At 53.1% G+C, this 16,691-nt stretch overlaps 1 protein-coding gene across 1 annotated transcript in view; it reads left to right on the top strand.

Moving 5' to 3' along the window:
- Window positions 1–1,946, top strand: part of RUSC2 (RUN and SH3 domain containing 2) — a 17,944-nt gene extending 15,998 nt beyond the window's left edge. The window contains 3 exon segments of the mRNA XM_010172188.1: window positions 1–78; window positions 1,283–1,456; window positions 1,766–1,946. The exon segment at window positions 1–78 is cut by the window's left edge and continues 41 nt beyond it. Coding sequence (XP_010170490.1) covers window positions 1–78; window positions 1,283–1,456; window positions 1,766–1,946 — 433 coding nt within the window.
- Window positions 1,947–16,691: the final 14,745 nt, after the last annotated feature.

Consider the following 16,691-nt stretch of genomic DNA (forward strand, 5'->3'; position numbering starts at 1 on the left):
AGAGGGCCCCCAGCCCATCAAGTGGGGACACTTGTTTGGATCCAGGAAGGTGCAAAAAGAGCCCAGGCAGCCTAACAGGTAAGGGCTGGGATGGGGAGGGCTGCTTAACCTGGGGTTGCAGCAGTGCAGGTGAAAATTAAGCCAATAGATGACCACTGGGCTACACCATGGTGGCACATCAGAAGCAGTGTGTGAAAGGAGAGGTCTGTCACCCCTGCCTAGCCCTGCCACCCTGCCTGCCTTTATTCCTCCCACGGAACCATTCCCCTCAGCTCCTACCCTTGCTCAGTCCACCTTCACAGGCTTTCCTCTTTGAGAATGATAGAATGATTTGCACTGGAAGGGACCTTTCAAGGTCATCTAGTCCAGCCCCCTGCAGTGAGCAGGAACATCTTCAACCAGATCAGGTTGCTCAGAGCCCCATCCAGCCTGACCCTGAATACTCCCAGGGAGGGGGCTTCTACCGCCTCTCTTGGCAATCTGTGACAGTGTTTCACCACCCTCATTGTGAAAAATTTCTTATAGAATCCTAGAACTCTTATAGAATCATAGAATTATTCTCTTCTTCCTGAGCTCTACCATTGCTCCTAAGCCCCCTCTGGGGGAAGACTCCCTGCTGCATGGCCCACATCATCACTTCATCCCTTCCAGAAACACATATTGAGAACTGATACCGGGAAAGCCGGTCAGAGAAACTCTCTAAGACTCATTTTGGAGTTTTAGAAAGCAGCTATTCCTTATTGCAGAGCTGGACACACATGGAGATCGCTCCCCCAAGGTGTGTGTGTGTGTGTCTTTGTTTCAGCACACATTATATTGACCTAATACATGCATATTCATTGAACTTATGAGAAATGATCTGCATCTCCAAAACATTTCCCATAACTATTTAGCATATGTAAATGACCTTCATGCTTGCGCAGTAAAATGAGTCAGTGGTCTTTGATAGGCTTTATCACGGTGTCCACTGATTGAGAACAGAACACAGAGCCATCCCTGTTGTGCACAACAGGTGAGGAGGAGGCATGAAGTTGCTCCAGGAAGCGGAGACCTCCCCGCATTGCCTTTCTATCTGTACCCTTACTGCTTCTATGGCCATTGGAAATGTCTTTCCTGGTGTGTCTTGAGGATGCTGAGCCCTCCGCACCAGGAGACAGCCTGGGGACCATAGTGCACTTCATATACCGAGCTAGACCTCTAAGGCATGACCTTGCCACCACAGCAGCTGCTCTTTTCCCCCAGGTATGCTTCCCAGCCTCTATCTGCTTCTGTCTCCTTGCAGGTTGCCCTCTGGCTGGCTGAGCTTGGACAAGTCCGTGTTCCAGCTGGTGGCCCAAACAGTTGGGGCAAGCATGTGGCGAGAAGCAGCTCCTGAGCCGGAGCCTCCCCAGCCAGATCCACCTGAAGTGCCCACCGAGGTGCGGCCAGCACGGGGTCTGTCTCCCCACCCTCCCTGGTGAGTGGCACCACGTGGCTGTTCTGCAGGTGCTGGGACCTGGTGGGTTGGGGTTGGCACAGCTCTGCCTGTTGCAGTTCAACTGGCTGCCTTGGTACTCCTGGACCAGGGGATGGTTCAGGGCAGTGATGTAGTTTGTCCATCCATCCACCCCAACTCTGCAATCTGCAGGTGAGGGAGAGCTGGAGGGCAGCTGTGAGCCTGTCTGGGAATTGAGGCAGGGGGGTGTTGTGCCTGCTGTGGTCCCTGGGCTTCAGCAGGGTGAGTGTCCTGGTGAACTAACCCTTCCTCCCCTCCCTCTGCCTGCAGTGAGGTGAAAGCTCTTTGCCATCACATTGCCACCGAGGCAGGACAGCTGAGCTTCAACAAGGGGGACATCCTACAGGTCATCTCCAAGGTGGATGGTGACTGGCTGCAGTGCAGCCTCGGCTCTGAGAAGGGACTGGTGCCCATCATGTACGTCACCCACCCAGAGGACGAGGACTATTGACTGGGAAGCCAAGCACAGTACCGTGGGCTGCTGAGGCTCCTCTGGGGAAGCCCACCCTGCCAGAGGAACAGACACAGCTTCTTGCTAGTTTCTTACCTTTCTTCCCATTACAGAATACCGTAACTGTAGGTGGTTCCTTCTTGCTCCTCCTTGTGCAGCTGCCAAAAGCCAACTTGGCCCCTGGGGTCTTCTACAAGCTGCACCTCTTATTGCCAGGCATCACCGTGCATGCAGCCACATCGGGGACTGCCTGAGCCCCCTCCACCCCACACCATCTCCAGCACCCATAGACCATGGACTTGTAACATAGCAGGAACCCAAGCAGTCCCTGCCAGGACACCGCTACCCCACTGCCCGGCTCAGTGTCATGCTGGAGGGTGCAGGATGCTGGCCATCCCCTCCCTGGGGCTGGCAGTGCAGTCTGCATCCTTCAGCATCCCTGGCATCATCAGCTGCAGGGGTGTGAGCACCATGGCAAAGTCTCTGAAAGGATGGGCTGATGGGTTGCATTGAGGCTTAATGAGGGGCTACAAGGTAGGCTCCCCCATGCTGGAGCAGCCCTGTCCTGATGTGTTCTAGTGATGTCTGGTGGGTCATAGCAGACCAAGTGGCCTGGCACTGCCACGCTGCAGGGCTGGGGCTGTGCCTGGCCACAGCCAGGGTAGGGGGATGGGGTACGTGTGTGCCTGTGGAGCAAAGGGGCACCTGGGGTCGTGAGGAAGGCGTGTGGATGTTCAGTGTTATGTAGGTTCGGGATGGGTAGTGCCACCCTCTGCAGAAAAAAAAAAGCACCATGCCCTCCACGTGGAGCAGGGAGCCAGTGCCTGGAAAGCCCTGGGATGCTCAGTGGAGGGGGATGGAGGGGAGAGGGTGAGGGCAGGATCCCTGACTGGGGTAGGGATGCTCTTTGGAGTTGGGGGCAGTGCTCCCAGCAGGGATACTGGGGGGTGCTCCCAGAGGGAGCTGGGGAGCCGGGGAGGGAGGGGTGGTGCTCCCTTTGGCATAGGGTTTCTGGTCTTGCTGAGCAGTGCCGTGGGGTGTGGGGGGGGATAAGTGTTGTGCACGAGCACAAGGGGCTGCTGGGGGTCCTGGGGTCCTTGGTAGAAGCAATGCCAGTCAACTCCTTCCTTGCCATGTTCATGCCACCCGCTGGGTTGGGGATCTTCACCTGCCTGTCAGGTGGGGAGCAGTGTTAATGAAAGGCCATGCCAGTATTTGGTGCCTTGGCCAGGTTGACACTGCTCACAGCATCGTGCCTGGGCTGGCTTCCCCATGGCAAGGAACTCTGGTCTTGCAAGGTTACCTCCTGCTTGTACATCGCTTAGCAGATGTTGCACCATATTTAATTTGTATTTCCCTGTTAGACAAGGCGTCTCGCCTTTATTTATTTCTTTATTTATGATGCATATTAATAAAAAAGGTGCTGATTGAGCTCCCTGCTATTCAGCCTTGTTATTTCAGCCCGTCCCTGGGAAGAGTCTGAGGGTTACCTGTGCTTGGACACTGCACTGCAGGCTTCGTCCTGCTTCCTCTGCAGCCAACACCAGACCTTCAGAAGGACATAGGTTGCCCACAGGTATCAGAACTGTCAGTTCAGGCTGGGGGGACTACATCACATCATCAGATGATGGTATGTCTTGGGGAAGCAGTGTTGTTTGAGATTCCTTGTCTTTATTCCTTGTGCATGCTGGCAGAGGAGCAAGCAGGTTTCAGGACAGGAGGTCACACCATTTCAGTCTGGTACCTGCTTCCAGGGGTGCTCTGGGTGTTGTCAGTAAGGTGTCCATAGGTGTGGCCAAACTGGTGCTTGTAACCTGTGGGAGGAAGACCTGAGCAGCACAGGAAGGATGGGTTGTGGGGCTGGGACCCCGAGCCTGGGACAACTTGGCCATGAGGCTCAGTGGATGCAGGTCACTCATAAGGAAGTGCTCTGGGTCTTCCAAACTTAGATTTGCACGAGCATTGGACCTCTAAGTCCAGTGGGAATGAGCCCCAAGAGCCCATCCCTTCCCTTTACACCCCAGTACCACCCAGGAGAAGGAAAAAGCTCTACTTGAGGCTCCAGCCTTTGCTGCAAGGACACCATGCTGGATTTCATTGCAACTATATGGACAAATGGTCTGCAGTGGTGGAGTGAGTCAAAACAGTTGAAAAAAAAAAATCCAGAAGTGAAGGAACGAAAGTCTCTGCCCTGGCTTGGAGAGGCACAGAGCAACCAGGGCTTCCACATGGGTGCTTTAATTAACCTCTCAGAGGAGGTGGTGGTCAGGGCTGTTTACAAATTGCAAGGAGCTGGGCTGTTCTCACATGCACAGGCTACCCGAAAATGGGGAAGGGGATGATGTGCTGATGAACAGCCCCGTGGGGTGCTGAGTCAGCCCCGGAGTGGGAGCGGGGATTTCCAGCTGCCTGCGCCACCGGCGCTGACACGGAGCAGCTCACTGGGTGCTCGCTGCCTCGGATGCAGGGGAGGCACAGCAAGGTGGTTAGGGTGGCAGAGGCTGGATTTGGGGTTGCTGCTACAGGGTTTTCAGCTGATGAAGTCTTCTTTGGGGTCTTCTGGCTAAACTGAAGCAGGTCCTGGTTGGTGGCTATCAGATAGCATGTCCCAGTCAAGAATTAGCCAGAGGACCTGAAGCCTGTGAAGCCTACGAGGCTGGAAGGCATGCAGCAATGTGTATGGGGCAGTGGCTGCTAGCACTGCTGGTGGCCTGGTCCCTCTGGGTCAGCTGTGGGATCTTGATGGGGACATGGGGCCATGAGTATTGACGGAGGCAGGCTGAGCAGGGAGAGGAGCCAGGGGGTGTTGCTGTGTCCTGGAGCTGACATCTGGGGAGGGCAGCTCAGCCAGCCCCCGACACAGAGAGCTCAGCATCCCTTGGCATCCCTTCAGCTGGGATATGGCAGCAGAAATGTGGGTGCTGTGGGGTGTGAGTGGTGATGGGGAGAGGGATGAGTGGTGACCCACAGCCTTGTGAGCCACTCCAGAGGAGATGGGAGCAAGTAAGATGGTCATGCATACAGCCTCCCCAGGCACTTCCCTGAACTCAAACACATCAGTCCTTCACTAGCAAACAGTGGAAGTCCCTGGCCTTATTACTGCAGCAAATGAAGTCCATTCCCACCCTCCTGGTGGCAGGCTGCCTGCCAGGACCAGCCCCATGTCCCCCTGCCCTCCATGGGCACAGGGCAGAGCAGCTGCCAGCACCAGTGCCCACCCCAGCACAAGTGCCCACCTCACATGTCCTAAGGTACAGAGTGAGGCCAAGGGCAGCTCTGGACTAGCAACAAGATGCATGGTCAGTCCTTCCCATCTCATGTCACCTGTGCAGGGTCCTGGAGCAGCAGCAGTGTCCTCCACTCCTGTTTCTTGCAGGCAGCTCTCAGCTGCTGCTCCGCAAAGATGTTCCTGGCCTCCTTGCAGATCTCAGAGTAGGTCTTAGCAAAGAAGTGCTGGGCTCTGGAGATGAACCCTGGGAGCAGAGCATCCAGCATGCAGGAAGCAGAGAGGAGCCCAGCTTCATGGCTGGAGAGGTGGCAGGGGACTGTGGGACCCAGTGGTGCGGGAGGCAAAGGTACGGAGCGACAGCATGGCTGGGGATGGATGGGAGGCATGTCCAGATGCACACAACAGCCTGAGGGACACGTATCAGCTGAGAGGTGGAGACCGGCTGGTGCCAAGTGCTAGGGGGTCCTGACAGATCCCCTTGGACCTTCTGTGCTTATCTTCAGGGCAAAGGGTGTGACCATGGCGCCTGGATGCCCGCCAGTGCTGAAGCAAAGCCAGCAGCTCTCAGAGTCTGCTGTGGGAGAAAGGAAGGGAGGAGGAACCTGAGCACCCGCAAATTGCCAGCCTAGGAGAAATGAGGTGGGAATGCACATTTGGGCAGGACAGGCAGGAGAGGTGGGATGAGGATTCACACAAGGCAGGACAGGCAGTCTCAGGGATAAGCACAAAGTCCTGGGTGTCTGCAGCCACAGCAAGCTGATGGAGAGCTGTCTTTGGAAGGGGAAGACTATGGCTAAGCCAGGATATCGTGAACAGTTTCTAAGGACAGACCTGCAAGCCATGCCAGCCAGCAAGACTCACAGGAAAGCAGAGGGTGTCTCATCAAACAGACTCGGCAGCAGCCAGTACCAGGCCTGACAGAGGAGTGTGACTGACACGTCACCACGACTGCATGGCACCTGACAGAGAACAAAGAAGGTACCACATTAACATGGCAGCTTTTCAAGGCACTAAAAGCTGTGCAAGTGTGGAAGTGTCAGCTTGGTGGGAAATGGGCTGTTGCTCTGTTGGGATCGACCCTTCTCTTGCAAGGGCTGCAGCTAGCACGGAGCTTGAGGGCAGCAGAGGGGCAGACATCTGCCCAAGGGACCATGGTGCACAAGCAGGGGCCTGTGTGTCCAAAGGAAAGGCCCACATATTGAGAGGAAATATATGCCTTTCCTTCCCGTGCCCCTCCTGGCAGCCTGACACAGTGGCTCATGCTGTCAGCATCCAGCAGGCAGTGACATATCCCCAAATCCCACAAGACTCCAAGCAGCAGCCATGCCCTGCAGGGCAGGGGTTGCCAGGCTGGGGATGGGCATGCAGGTGTCTAGACTACCTCTGTGACCACTGCTTTGGGGACATCAAAACGTGTGTGAGCTCATATTAACCCCCAAGAGCTTTGTACATGCTCAAAACATCTGAATATTCAGCTTTCAGGCTAGCCCAGCTGCAGCGCAGCCTGGGGACAGGCCAGCTCCCTGCATGGTGGCTGTCCCAGCCAGGGTCATAGGAGCTGCTTCCCAGGTTCCTGATTGGCATCACCCCACCTGTGGCAGTAGCCCAGGGGTGCTGAGGTAGGACCAGACACTGGGATGCAGCCTGGTTCCCCTTCAGACAGAGGAAGGACAGCGCCAGCATCTGCCACACAGACTTCCTTCCTCAACCCCTTTGCTGACTGCCTCAATGCCCCCATTGGTACAATGAAACCCATGAGGTTTCCTCTGAATGAACTTCAGCGGCCCACAAGTGACTTTCACGGCCCAGAGCCCCTGTTTCCCCTTGCTGCAGTGCTCATGGGACAAGAACCAGTCTCTGCACACCAGCAGCGGAGCACAGTCCACAGGTGACGGCATAGGGGATATTTAGGCGAGGACTGGCAAGCCAGATGCTGCTCTTGGAGAGCATCGTGCATGGGAGTAACACGTATGGGTGCAAGCACCAACTTCTAGCTGCAGGGAGGAGGCCAGGAGCAGGCAGGAGCCCTTTGTCCAAGATGTGACCCCAGCAATGGGGTCCCCACTTTAGAAGAGGGATGCGAACCCCTTTGTACCACAGATACACCTTTGGGATCCCAACCAAAAGGAAAAGGCAAGGTATAGTACTACTGCTGTTGATCTTCAAGCATCCCGATGGCTGGCAATACCAGGCAAAGGCAAGCGAGGTGTTGGCATGCAGCTCTTCCACATATGCCACAGGGCCAGGGAGGAAGATGGAGAGCTGAGCTCTGTGCAGGACTGGGCTGAGCATGTCCTCAGGAAAGGGCAGTCCACTGGTGACAGCCACAACGTGCTTGATTTCCATGACCCTGCATAACCAACAAAGATTGAAAAGTCCAGTGGCGCCTTGTTCAGGTTCAGAAAGGGGAAATTCATGAAATGAGGAAACTTTGGTAAAATGAAGCTAAGAGAAGCAGTGTCCAGCAAGCTTGCAAAGATTTAAGGCAGCCTTTCAGGGCTCCTGGTATCAAAAGGTAGAGAGGAACCAGCAGCGCTAAGCCACCAGGGCCAGAGGTCATTTGAAACAGAGATGCACCTTCAAAGAGCTGAAGTCATGCCTAGATGACAAAAAATAGTATCAGGCAGGAAAGATATAAAAGCTCAATAAGACAAACTAAAAAGAGAGCAAAGAACATCCTGTAGAAGCAGCCATCAGTCCTCTTCGCAAACACTTCAAGAGCTTCAAATCTGTCACAAGGTCTGCAGGGTCAATATAAGAGCATGTCCTCACAGCAGAGGAATGATGTTCCTGGGGTGACAAGATTGCTGTGAAATGTGGCTCAAGCACCAGTGCACTGTGAGGTTTGTGGCAAAAGGAGACACATGTGAGGCAGTGTGCCTGGACCCTGACATCACAGCAGGACACGGCTCCCTGCCTACACCCTGCTGAAATACACCCTGCTCATTGAAATAATACACCCTGCTCATTGAAATAATACACCCTGCTCATTGAAATAATACACCCTGCTCATTGAAATAATACACCCTGCTCATTGAAATACACCCTGCCCATCCTCCTGTTCATCCCAGATCTGCCGAGTGCGCTCCACTTTCAGGCCTGTGCAGGTTTCCTTCTCTTTTGCATTCCCCTCTGTAATACAGACCTAATGCTGCTTTGCCACATCAGAGAGCTCCTGCAAGGACTGGTACCAGCATCGCTTGTACAACGGGGTAACACAGGGGAGGCAGTGGGACCTGCCAAACCAAGAAGCCCAGGGACACCTGCGTCCTGTCTCGTTGCAAACAAGCCAAAGCTGTCTTTGTGGCTTTGGGTTTTGCCTTCTGTGAGCTGAGAAAGTAACTGCTGGGCCTGCTGGGGAAGGTAGTGCTGGCTTGCAACACCCCTCCGTCCTCTGTGCAAGAGCCCGGGTTATGCGCAAGGCTGGATTTTTCCGATGTGGAGCAGAGGGAAGTGCAAAGAGAAAGAGAGCGAGAGGGCTTCCTGGCAACTGCTTGGCCCAAACTTCCTCCATGGCTTTTGAGGTTTCAGATGGGGTAATGAAGGGCTTTTGGAGATGTTGTGTACTGTTAACATAGGACCTGACAACCATTGTGCTGGGAGTGGTGGACAGAGGGATTTGGAATGTGAGATTTTTTTTTTAGTATTTTTTTTGATTTATGGAATTTCCCTACTCATTTTCCAAAGATCCTCCAAATGAGGAACCTATTCCTACTGATATGGGTTTGTTTTCACAGCTCTTTAATTATTTCTTGAAAGACTCAGTAGCATCAAGGGGTGATGTCTGAGTTGCTGCTGTTGCCGGAGGCAGAGGAGCAGTTTCTTCTCCCCACGCCACCCCACCCCACCAATCTCCCACCTAAGATGGTGCACAGCTGCCTCCCAGGATGTGCCCCGCTGCAATACAGAGTCCTGACCATGCATTTGCAGCCCCAGGGCACTTCTGCCAGGGCAAGTGTGTTTGCGTATGGTAAAGCCTCTATGGGTGAGCTTCATATCTGAGTGAAGGAAATAAAAAGGCAGTTTCCTTGGGGGGAACCATTGGCCAGCTAGCCATTCCAGCTCTGTTGCAGGAAGAGATGGAACACAGACAAGGGAGAAGAGGCTGAGACTGCCTTACCTGAGCACAGGAGGGCAAAAGGAAGGTAGCCAGGCAGACTCCAGCTCTGTCCCTGAGAAGCAGAAGACTGATGGAGTATCTGCTCTCAAGCATCATCATTGCAGAAAAAAAACCAAGACCACATTTTGCTCAGGGTTAGATTTTTGGGGTGTTTGGGGAGAGTGTATTCGGAGAGGGCCCCCCCACACTCACCTGCCCTGTGCTGTTGAATAAAGGTACTGCAGGGTGTGCAAATCAAGTGAAGGACGTGCAAATCAAGTGAAGGATATTCATCAGCAGAAAGCAGAGCCTCATCTCAGGCTGGGGCGTACCAGGCCTTGCTGAAGAGCACAATAAAGAGGAAGGCCATCACAAGGGGCTGCAACCCTGCTGCAAAACCTCAGAAAATATTTCAGTGCTTGCTTTTCTCCCAGCTGTGTGTTTCAGCTGGGACATGGGCCAAGCCAAGCACATCCAGCGAGGGGTGCTGGGCAGCTGGGGTGGCTGGAGCACGAATTCATCGACTCTTGTCGTGGGCCACCTTTGATGGTTGGGTCTGCTGCTGTGGCCAGTGCCGCCAACCTCCAGCCACACAAACAGATTCACTGGCAGCCCCTTCCCTGCCCACTGCCGTGTCTGTGCTGCCTTCTCACTCCTTCATGGTCATTCCAAAAAAAACCTCCCCCCCCAGGCGTGGTTTGGAAATAACCCCTGCCACAACACTGGGCTCCAGGTCCTCAGGTCTCTCATCAGCTTCTTCCCCAGCATCTGCTCTCAGCCCAGTCCTGAGCACCCAGCCACTTCTGCCAAAACCTTGGCTTTCCTGCCTATGGCATGCACTGCCAGGAAATTAAGATCATCAGTGCACTTCAGAAGTCCTTTTTTATTACAATTATTATCAGGCAGTAACAAGGTGAGGGTTGTTCTGATTTAGCCTCTGCTTGACTTTACCATGTAAGTGTGGAAGCTACATCTTCCTGCGAAACCCCAGTCATGAACCTGCACAGCTCACAAGTCCTTCTGGAACCGCTGAGATCTGTGCTGGGAGAGGAGGCAACACAGCTATTTTGGCTAGTAGCTGCTCCTGACAGAAAACCTGAAAACTGTGGTTCTCAGACAAGAGATCAGAGAGCAGCAAGATTGCAGAGGGGTGTGAGGCTGCCCCAGTGCACAGAAGAGAAGAACGAAAGCAGTGCTGACACTGGTGGAGGTTCCCTCTCCAATGAGGAAGCCTCTTGCACCATATGTGATTTCTCTGCCGGGCTGTTTCCTTTCTGTGCTTGCATCTCTTGCAATCAGACGGGTGTGCTGTGAGGCAGAGAGTGGGGCTGAGACCTCAGTCCTGACCTGGGAACATAAGCAAACATGGCCCTGCGATGGATATTTCTCCTGGTCCTCACACCTCTACTGGCAGCACAGAAGCTGGATGAGCCACCCCACAATATCTCAGGAGAACCCCAGGAAACAGGTAAGAAGTGATCGCTCCTCTGCCCGCATGAGAAGGTTTAGCTTCTCTCCTGCTGCAAGGTTGCTGTGTGTCTTTACCGTGTTCAGGATGCTGTAGGTTTATCAGAGAGGGCTGGAGCTGATGTCCATAGCAGCACCCAAGACAGTCAGGTATCAACTAGGTTGTGGTGGGGTGAAGCTATGTTTGGAGATGGAGGGCAGCAAACCTTGATGTGCTGGGAAGGCCTCTGCAAGGGCTGTATCATTGCCTCATGGACTGGGAAGCGTTCCTGGCAGCACGAGATGGCCACCTCTCTTTGCACAGTGTGCAGACGCCATGTCCTCACCACAGTGGAGATGGTGCTGGTGCCCAGCAAAGACCTGAAAAGCCATGAGCTGAGCCCCTATGGGTCCAGGAGACCCTGGAGGGCAGGAGTTATGATGTGCTGGGGTCGCTCTCTAACTGGCTTCCTTGATGCTGGAAGGTCAGGACAGCCCCAAGACTCTGCTGGGCTCTTCCTACACAGGCTGAACATTTTCTTCCTGGCAGAGTCAGTTACTGGATATCTGCAGGCTCACATGTTATCTGACCTCCCAGGAGGCTGGTGAATCAGGCCATCATGGCACTGGTCCAGGGGCTGTGACCTTGCATTGCTTTGCATCTGTCTGAATTGGAGTATTCCTCTAAACTAATTTTGCTGGGGCTAGGTGATGAAAATCATTATGCTAGAATCTGCTCGTGTTGTCCTATCCCACTGTGGGGATGTGTCTGGGCTGACACAGGCTAGAGAAACTTGTTGATTAAGGACTCTGGCTATGATAGAGGCCAGAGAATGTGACCAGGATCTTTAGTTGCTGATCTGAAGTGATGGCAGGGTCTGTACTGTGTGATAGGGACCATAGGATCTTGTTTCCAGGGGAAATGTGTCCCTGTGGCTGCAGGAAGCACGAGCACAGCACTATTGCTCAAAAACCAAGAGCTAAACCTGTGATGGAGGATATCCTCCAGCCCATAGTGGCTTCCCCTTGCCCAGATCCCCCACTGAAGCTGTCCTACTGGGTCAGCATGTGCAACTGTGCCCAAGTGTTGCATGGCTCTCCAGCTTATTTTGATGGTGCACAATAAGGCCAGGACATGTTCCTGTGTGAGGTGGGGTGCAGTGGGGACCCCGGTGGCCAGCAGACCCTCGGCATGCTCTGCACGTCTCGGTCACCCAGCCATCCCTGGAGGAGTCTGGGACTGCCTGTGGCAGAGATGTTATTGCTGAGTTTGCACCTTGGTGTTTGTGAAAAGAGGAACCAAGACAAAAACATCTGTCAGCCACACCCAGCAGTGCGGGAAGCCCTGCCTGCATCCTCAGCACGTGGGCTCATTCCAGCCTGTGCTGAGGTCCCCACCTGATGGATCAGGCTCCTCTTGCTGAGCGTCAGGACAAGAGGGATGGTCAGGATGGGGCAGAAGGGTCTCTCCCACCCCCTTAGGGTAGAATGGGCTTCTGGGAGGCAGACAGTGGCAGTGAGGCACAGTAAGGCTGTTAGGCAGAGACTGGGGACATGGGGACAGTACAGGACCCAAGGGTTCCCCTTCTCAGGGGCCCCTGAGCATCTCCCATGACCCTGGCAGATGTAGGGTACAATCGGGGAGGGGGAACAGCCTTGTGGGGACAGTGAATAAGCTGTTCGTGCTGCACATTGGTGTCTCCTTCCAGGCACCTACAAAGGACCCCCAAACTGAAGGGACCAGGATGCTGGGAAGTGTGGGGCTGTGTCCTTTCAGCAGGCTCTGGTATGCCAAAATTGCTGGGCCAGATTCCCTGCCTTGCGCTGTCCCCCTCCAGCATTGAGCACCAGTTGCTGAAAAGCCACAGGTATGGCATTAACTTTGGTGAAGGGTCATAGGCCACGTTGCCCAGCACTCACCAAAGAAATGAGGCCAGGTGGCAGAGCCACATCCCAGTGCTGGGCAGAAGGAGAGGGCACGCGCGGTGCGGTGGGAGCCCGGGGAAGAGCAGAGCAGCTGCAGGCAGAGGATGTGGTCGGTGCCGGTGGTGCAAGTGTGAACCAGCACAGCACTGCTGCTCTGAGCAGGGTGGATTGTCTCATTGTCCCATTGTCACCTTATTGTCTTGCTCAGCTCTTCTCATAGAGTTTTTCTCTCCCCTGAGATGCCCTACCTGTATGAAAGCTTCATCTCCTTACATTCCCTGTGAGGCTAGGAGGTAGGTGGAGAAGCTTCTGGCAGATGTTTTACCTGAAGATGCAGGGTCTGTGATCCAGGCTAGCCCTGGCCCCTTTCTCATCAGCCTTGCTTGACATTACGCAGGGATTTAGTAGGAACTAAATCCTAAACTGACAAGGAACCCTAAGTAGAGGTGTAGCTGCAATGCCTGGTGGGTGGGAGGGTGCCAGGTAAAATAAAGCCACACTCAAACTGAAAGGTTTTGTGTTACTGGGACTCAAGTTTCAAACTGCCTAGAGTAAACCCTGTGGGGAGCATGAACTCTAAGAGATGCTGAGGAGGAGTGCCTCGGGGCTGGACATCCCTGGGGCTATGAACTGTATGCTCCCCCATGCTTCCACTTTCCATTCCCAGAGTAGGGCTTTAGGAAACAAGTATTTCACCTCCTGTTCTTAAAACTTTGTCAGATGCCCTATTGCATGGCAGAGTTGTACAGTTAAAGTGCTGCCATTTCCCTCCTCTTCCTGCAGTGCCTTGTTCAGTGACGTGCTTTACCATCCCCTTTCTCTGGCACTGCTCCCAAGTGGAGCAGCCCCAAGGTCTCTCTGCCCCTTCCCCACCCTCACTCTGCCTATCACTCTTAAAGATCTGCTCAGCAGCTTTGGTTGCTAGCAACGAGATGCTTTAAGACCTCTGCATTTCTTCTCAGTCGTTTGCAATACCACTCTCCGCTGGTGGAAGTAGTGGTTGCTTTTCTTAGCTCCTCTCAGTGAGCACATGGCATCAAACGCAGCAAGACTCCATCTCACTTTGCTGTCACCTCTGTTAGCTGCTGAGCAGCCATGGGAAAAGGGTTGAACTTTACCTGCTGCTCCTTAGATTTTACCTTGTCTTTTATTCTTCATGTATGGGATAACACAATGTAAGAAAGCTCATCTTTTGCTGCTAAGCAAAGTGCTGAACCCAGGAGCCTGACCTGAATTACCAGCACAGTTATTTATCCTGATCATCCCTGACATCTGCTCCTGGAACGTGACGGGGCTTCATTTTGCCTGCCACACTCATAACTCTCTTGCAGCAGGGACAGGCAGTCCAGATACTTCTGTAAAAAGCTTACTATATTCATGGGTGTTAAACAATATTAACAAGTAAGGTATTCATTTAATAGCATCAACTGAAGAAAAACATAACTGTTGCTCTCTGATTACATGAGGCAAACAGTCCGACCTTTTGTTACCGCTCCTACCTAGGCATTCAGCATTTTCTGTTTTGCAGTGAGCACACATTGCACATTATAAGAAGTGCCTGTTTGGTCACATCTATACCATATTTTCCATGCTGAAATTTTACTTGTCGCAGCCTCTTTCCTAGAGTTGGGGCGGCAGAGGGCCTGTGGGCGGCTCTCTGCACACCACAGTGCAGGGCAAAAAACAGTGTGATGACTGTTTCTTTACTCTCCCGCATGCTGTTAGTCCCTTCAAGGCTAGAAACTGAGCATTTTTCTCCCCTTTCTCTCTGGGCACCCTCCCTTCTCCAGTAGTGCCCCGTTCCCCCACACACAGGCATGTGCATCCGTCTCCTTTGCACAGGTGGTGGGGTCTAGCTTGGTGGAGATCCAATACCCTCTGACTCACGTGTACCCCACAGCTTCCCACAACCACCACCAAAGCACACAAACAGCCATCATGCGTTAGAGCAAAGGCTCCTTTTCTCCAAGGAGCTCTTTTCCCACAGCAAATGTTGCAGAGTGGGACAGAGTATAAGAGGGTGAGGACAGAGGTGTACCACCCAGCCTGTCCATCTTGAGTGAACGCAGTAGTCACAGATTAGCTTCTCCCAGTGAGTCTCAAGCAGTATTCACATGCCTGCCAAGCTTGGGCTTATTGGAGAAATGAGGTTGAACTGTGTTGTACTCAGCAATGTTCTTGAAACAAAAACAGATGTGGACTGAAAGAGTCTTCTCTTCCTCCTTCTGTGGGGAAGCAGAGACTTCTAGGCTTTACCCTCAAGCAGACATCAGAAATGCCACCAGGAAGGGCTCTGAGCAGATGCAGGTGCCTAAATGCAGATGGTGTCAGTGCTGTGACATCCTGCTTGTCTTCAGCTTCTCTGCAGCATCAGGAGTGCGGGTAGGAGGCAAGCCCTGGAGGGGCTGTGACGTCACGGGTGCTGCTGGCAGGATGGTAAATAGGCTTGGGCAGTCTCCCAGGCTGTTTTGCTGGTGGACACTACACCTTTGCAAGGCAAGAAACCTCATTTTGTCATACTTGTCCATCTGTTAGATAGCGTTAATTCCCAGGCTAATTTCTGAGGCTGGTGCACTCCCTACAGCGGTGCTCTCTGGGCTCTGGCTTCTCTGAGGATGAGGAGTTTGGGCTCTGCCTGGCCTTTCTGATCTCTCTCCATCAAGCCCTCAGGTTTTGCCCAGCGTGGTCCATGCCCAGGCTGGGTCTGGGAGCTGCATCAGCCCCTGTCTGTCCCACCATGAGCATGACAGGGTCACATCTGTCAGACCAAGGTGCTCAGGGGAGTCTGCAGGGAATTAAAAAGGGGCTGAATGCTCATGCCCGCAGCTCAGAGGGTTCAAAAAGGAAAGGATGAGTTGCAGAGGATGAGCATCCTGCATGAGATCACAAGGGGTTTGCAGGCACAGCCAAGCCTGAGAGGGAGCAAGAGGGTTTGCCTCCAGGACTGCTCACCAGCCATAGAATCATAGAATGGGTTGGGTTGGAAGGGACCTTAAAGCTCACCCAGTTCCAACCCCCCTGCCATCAGCAGGGACACCTTCCACTAGACCAGGTTGCTCAAAGCCTCATCCAACCTGGCCTTGAACACTTCCAGGGAGGGGGCATCCATAGCTTCTCTGGGCAACCTGTTCCAGTGTCTGACCACCCACACAGGAAAGAATTTCTTTCTAATATCTCATCTAAATCTCCCCTCTTCCAGTTTAAAGCCGTTACTCCTCATCCTATCACTATCTGCCCTTGCAAAATGAAACACTGGAAATGCCTTCACCAGTAGCTCTCACCTGCCTGAAATAATTGCTGCTCAATTTGCCAGTCTGGTGGGATTTTATTCCATTTATTCTGGCTGAGATAATGCAGCTGTTGTGGTCTGTTGGCCTATTGCAGGAGGAGTGCAGAGCAATCATGGTTTAATGGTGAGTCCTAGTGACATTCGGGTGCGTTGGGTAGCAGTGCAAACTCGCTGTGCCTGCCTGGCAGCACCCTAGAAACTTTGCGTACTTACAGCTGAATTTTTTGGATGAAGAGAGATCATGGAGAGGTACATTCCTTATTACATGGAAATTGGTATCTGGTCAGAGGGTAGAGACCCAAATTAGTGCCACAGAGAGAGACAGCAGCACTCCTGTCTAGAAACTAATGGAAAACTAATGTGAAGTTTCACTTCCATCAATCGCCCAATCTACACGTTGCAAAATGCAACTAAAATGCTGGTTAAATACATATCTGCAGCCTTTACCAAGTCCTTTCTGACTACTGAGGTGTGAGGGTGTTGCCCTTCCTAGGTGAGAATGGGAGGGATATGGGACAGGGTGTACCCAAACCTAGGAGCCAGTGGATATTTTGGGCAAGGGGTGAAGAGGAGAAAGTAACAAGTGTAACCTGCAGAGAAAAAGCTAATTGGTGACTAGAGTGTGCTTTTTGCTGCAAATAAATGTGCATGTGGGTGTTAGCAGGTAGTGTCCATCAGGTGATGGAAATGCAATTGAGTGGTGCCAGCAGAGGCTGATGGGCCCTGGTGCTCTCCCACAGCCCCTGTCTTTGGGGG

The sequence above is a fragment of the Antrostomus carolinensis genome, unplaced genomic scaffold (assembly GCF_000700745.2).
Source record: "Antrostomus carolinensis isolate BGI_N321 unplaced genomic scaffold, ASM70074v2 scaffold17837, whole genome shotgun sequence".
NCBI lineage: Eukaryota > Metazoa > Chordata > Aves > Caprimulgiformes > Caprimulgidae > Antrostomus > Antrostomus carolinensis.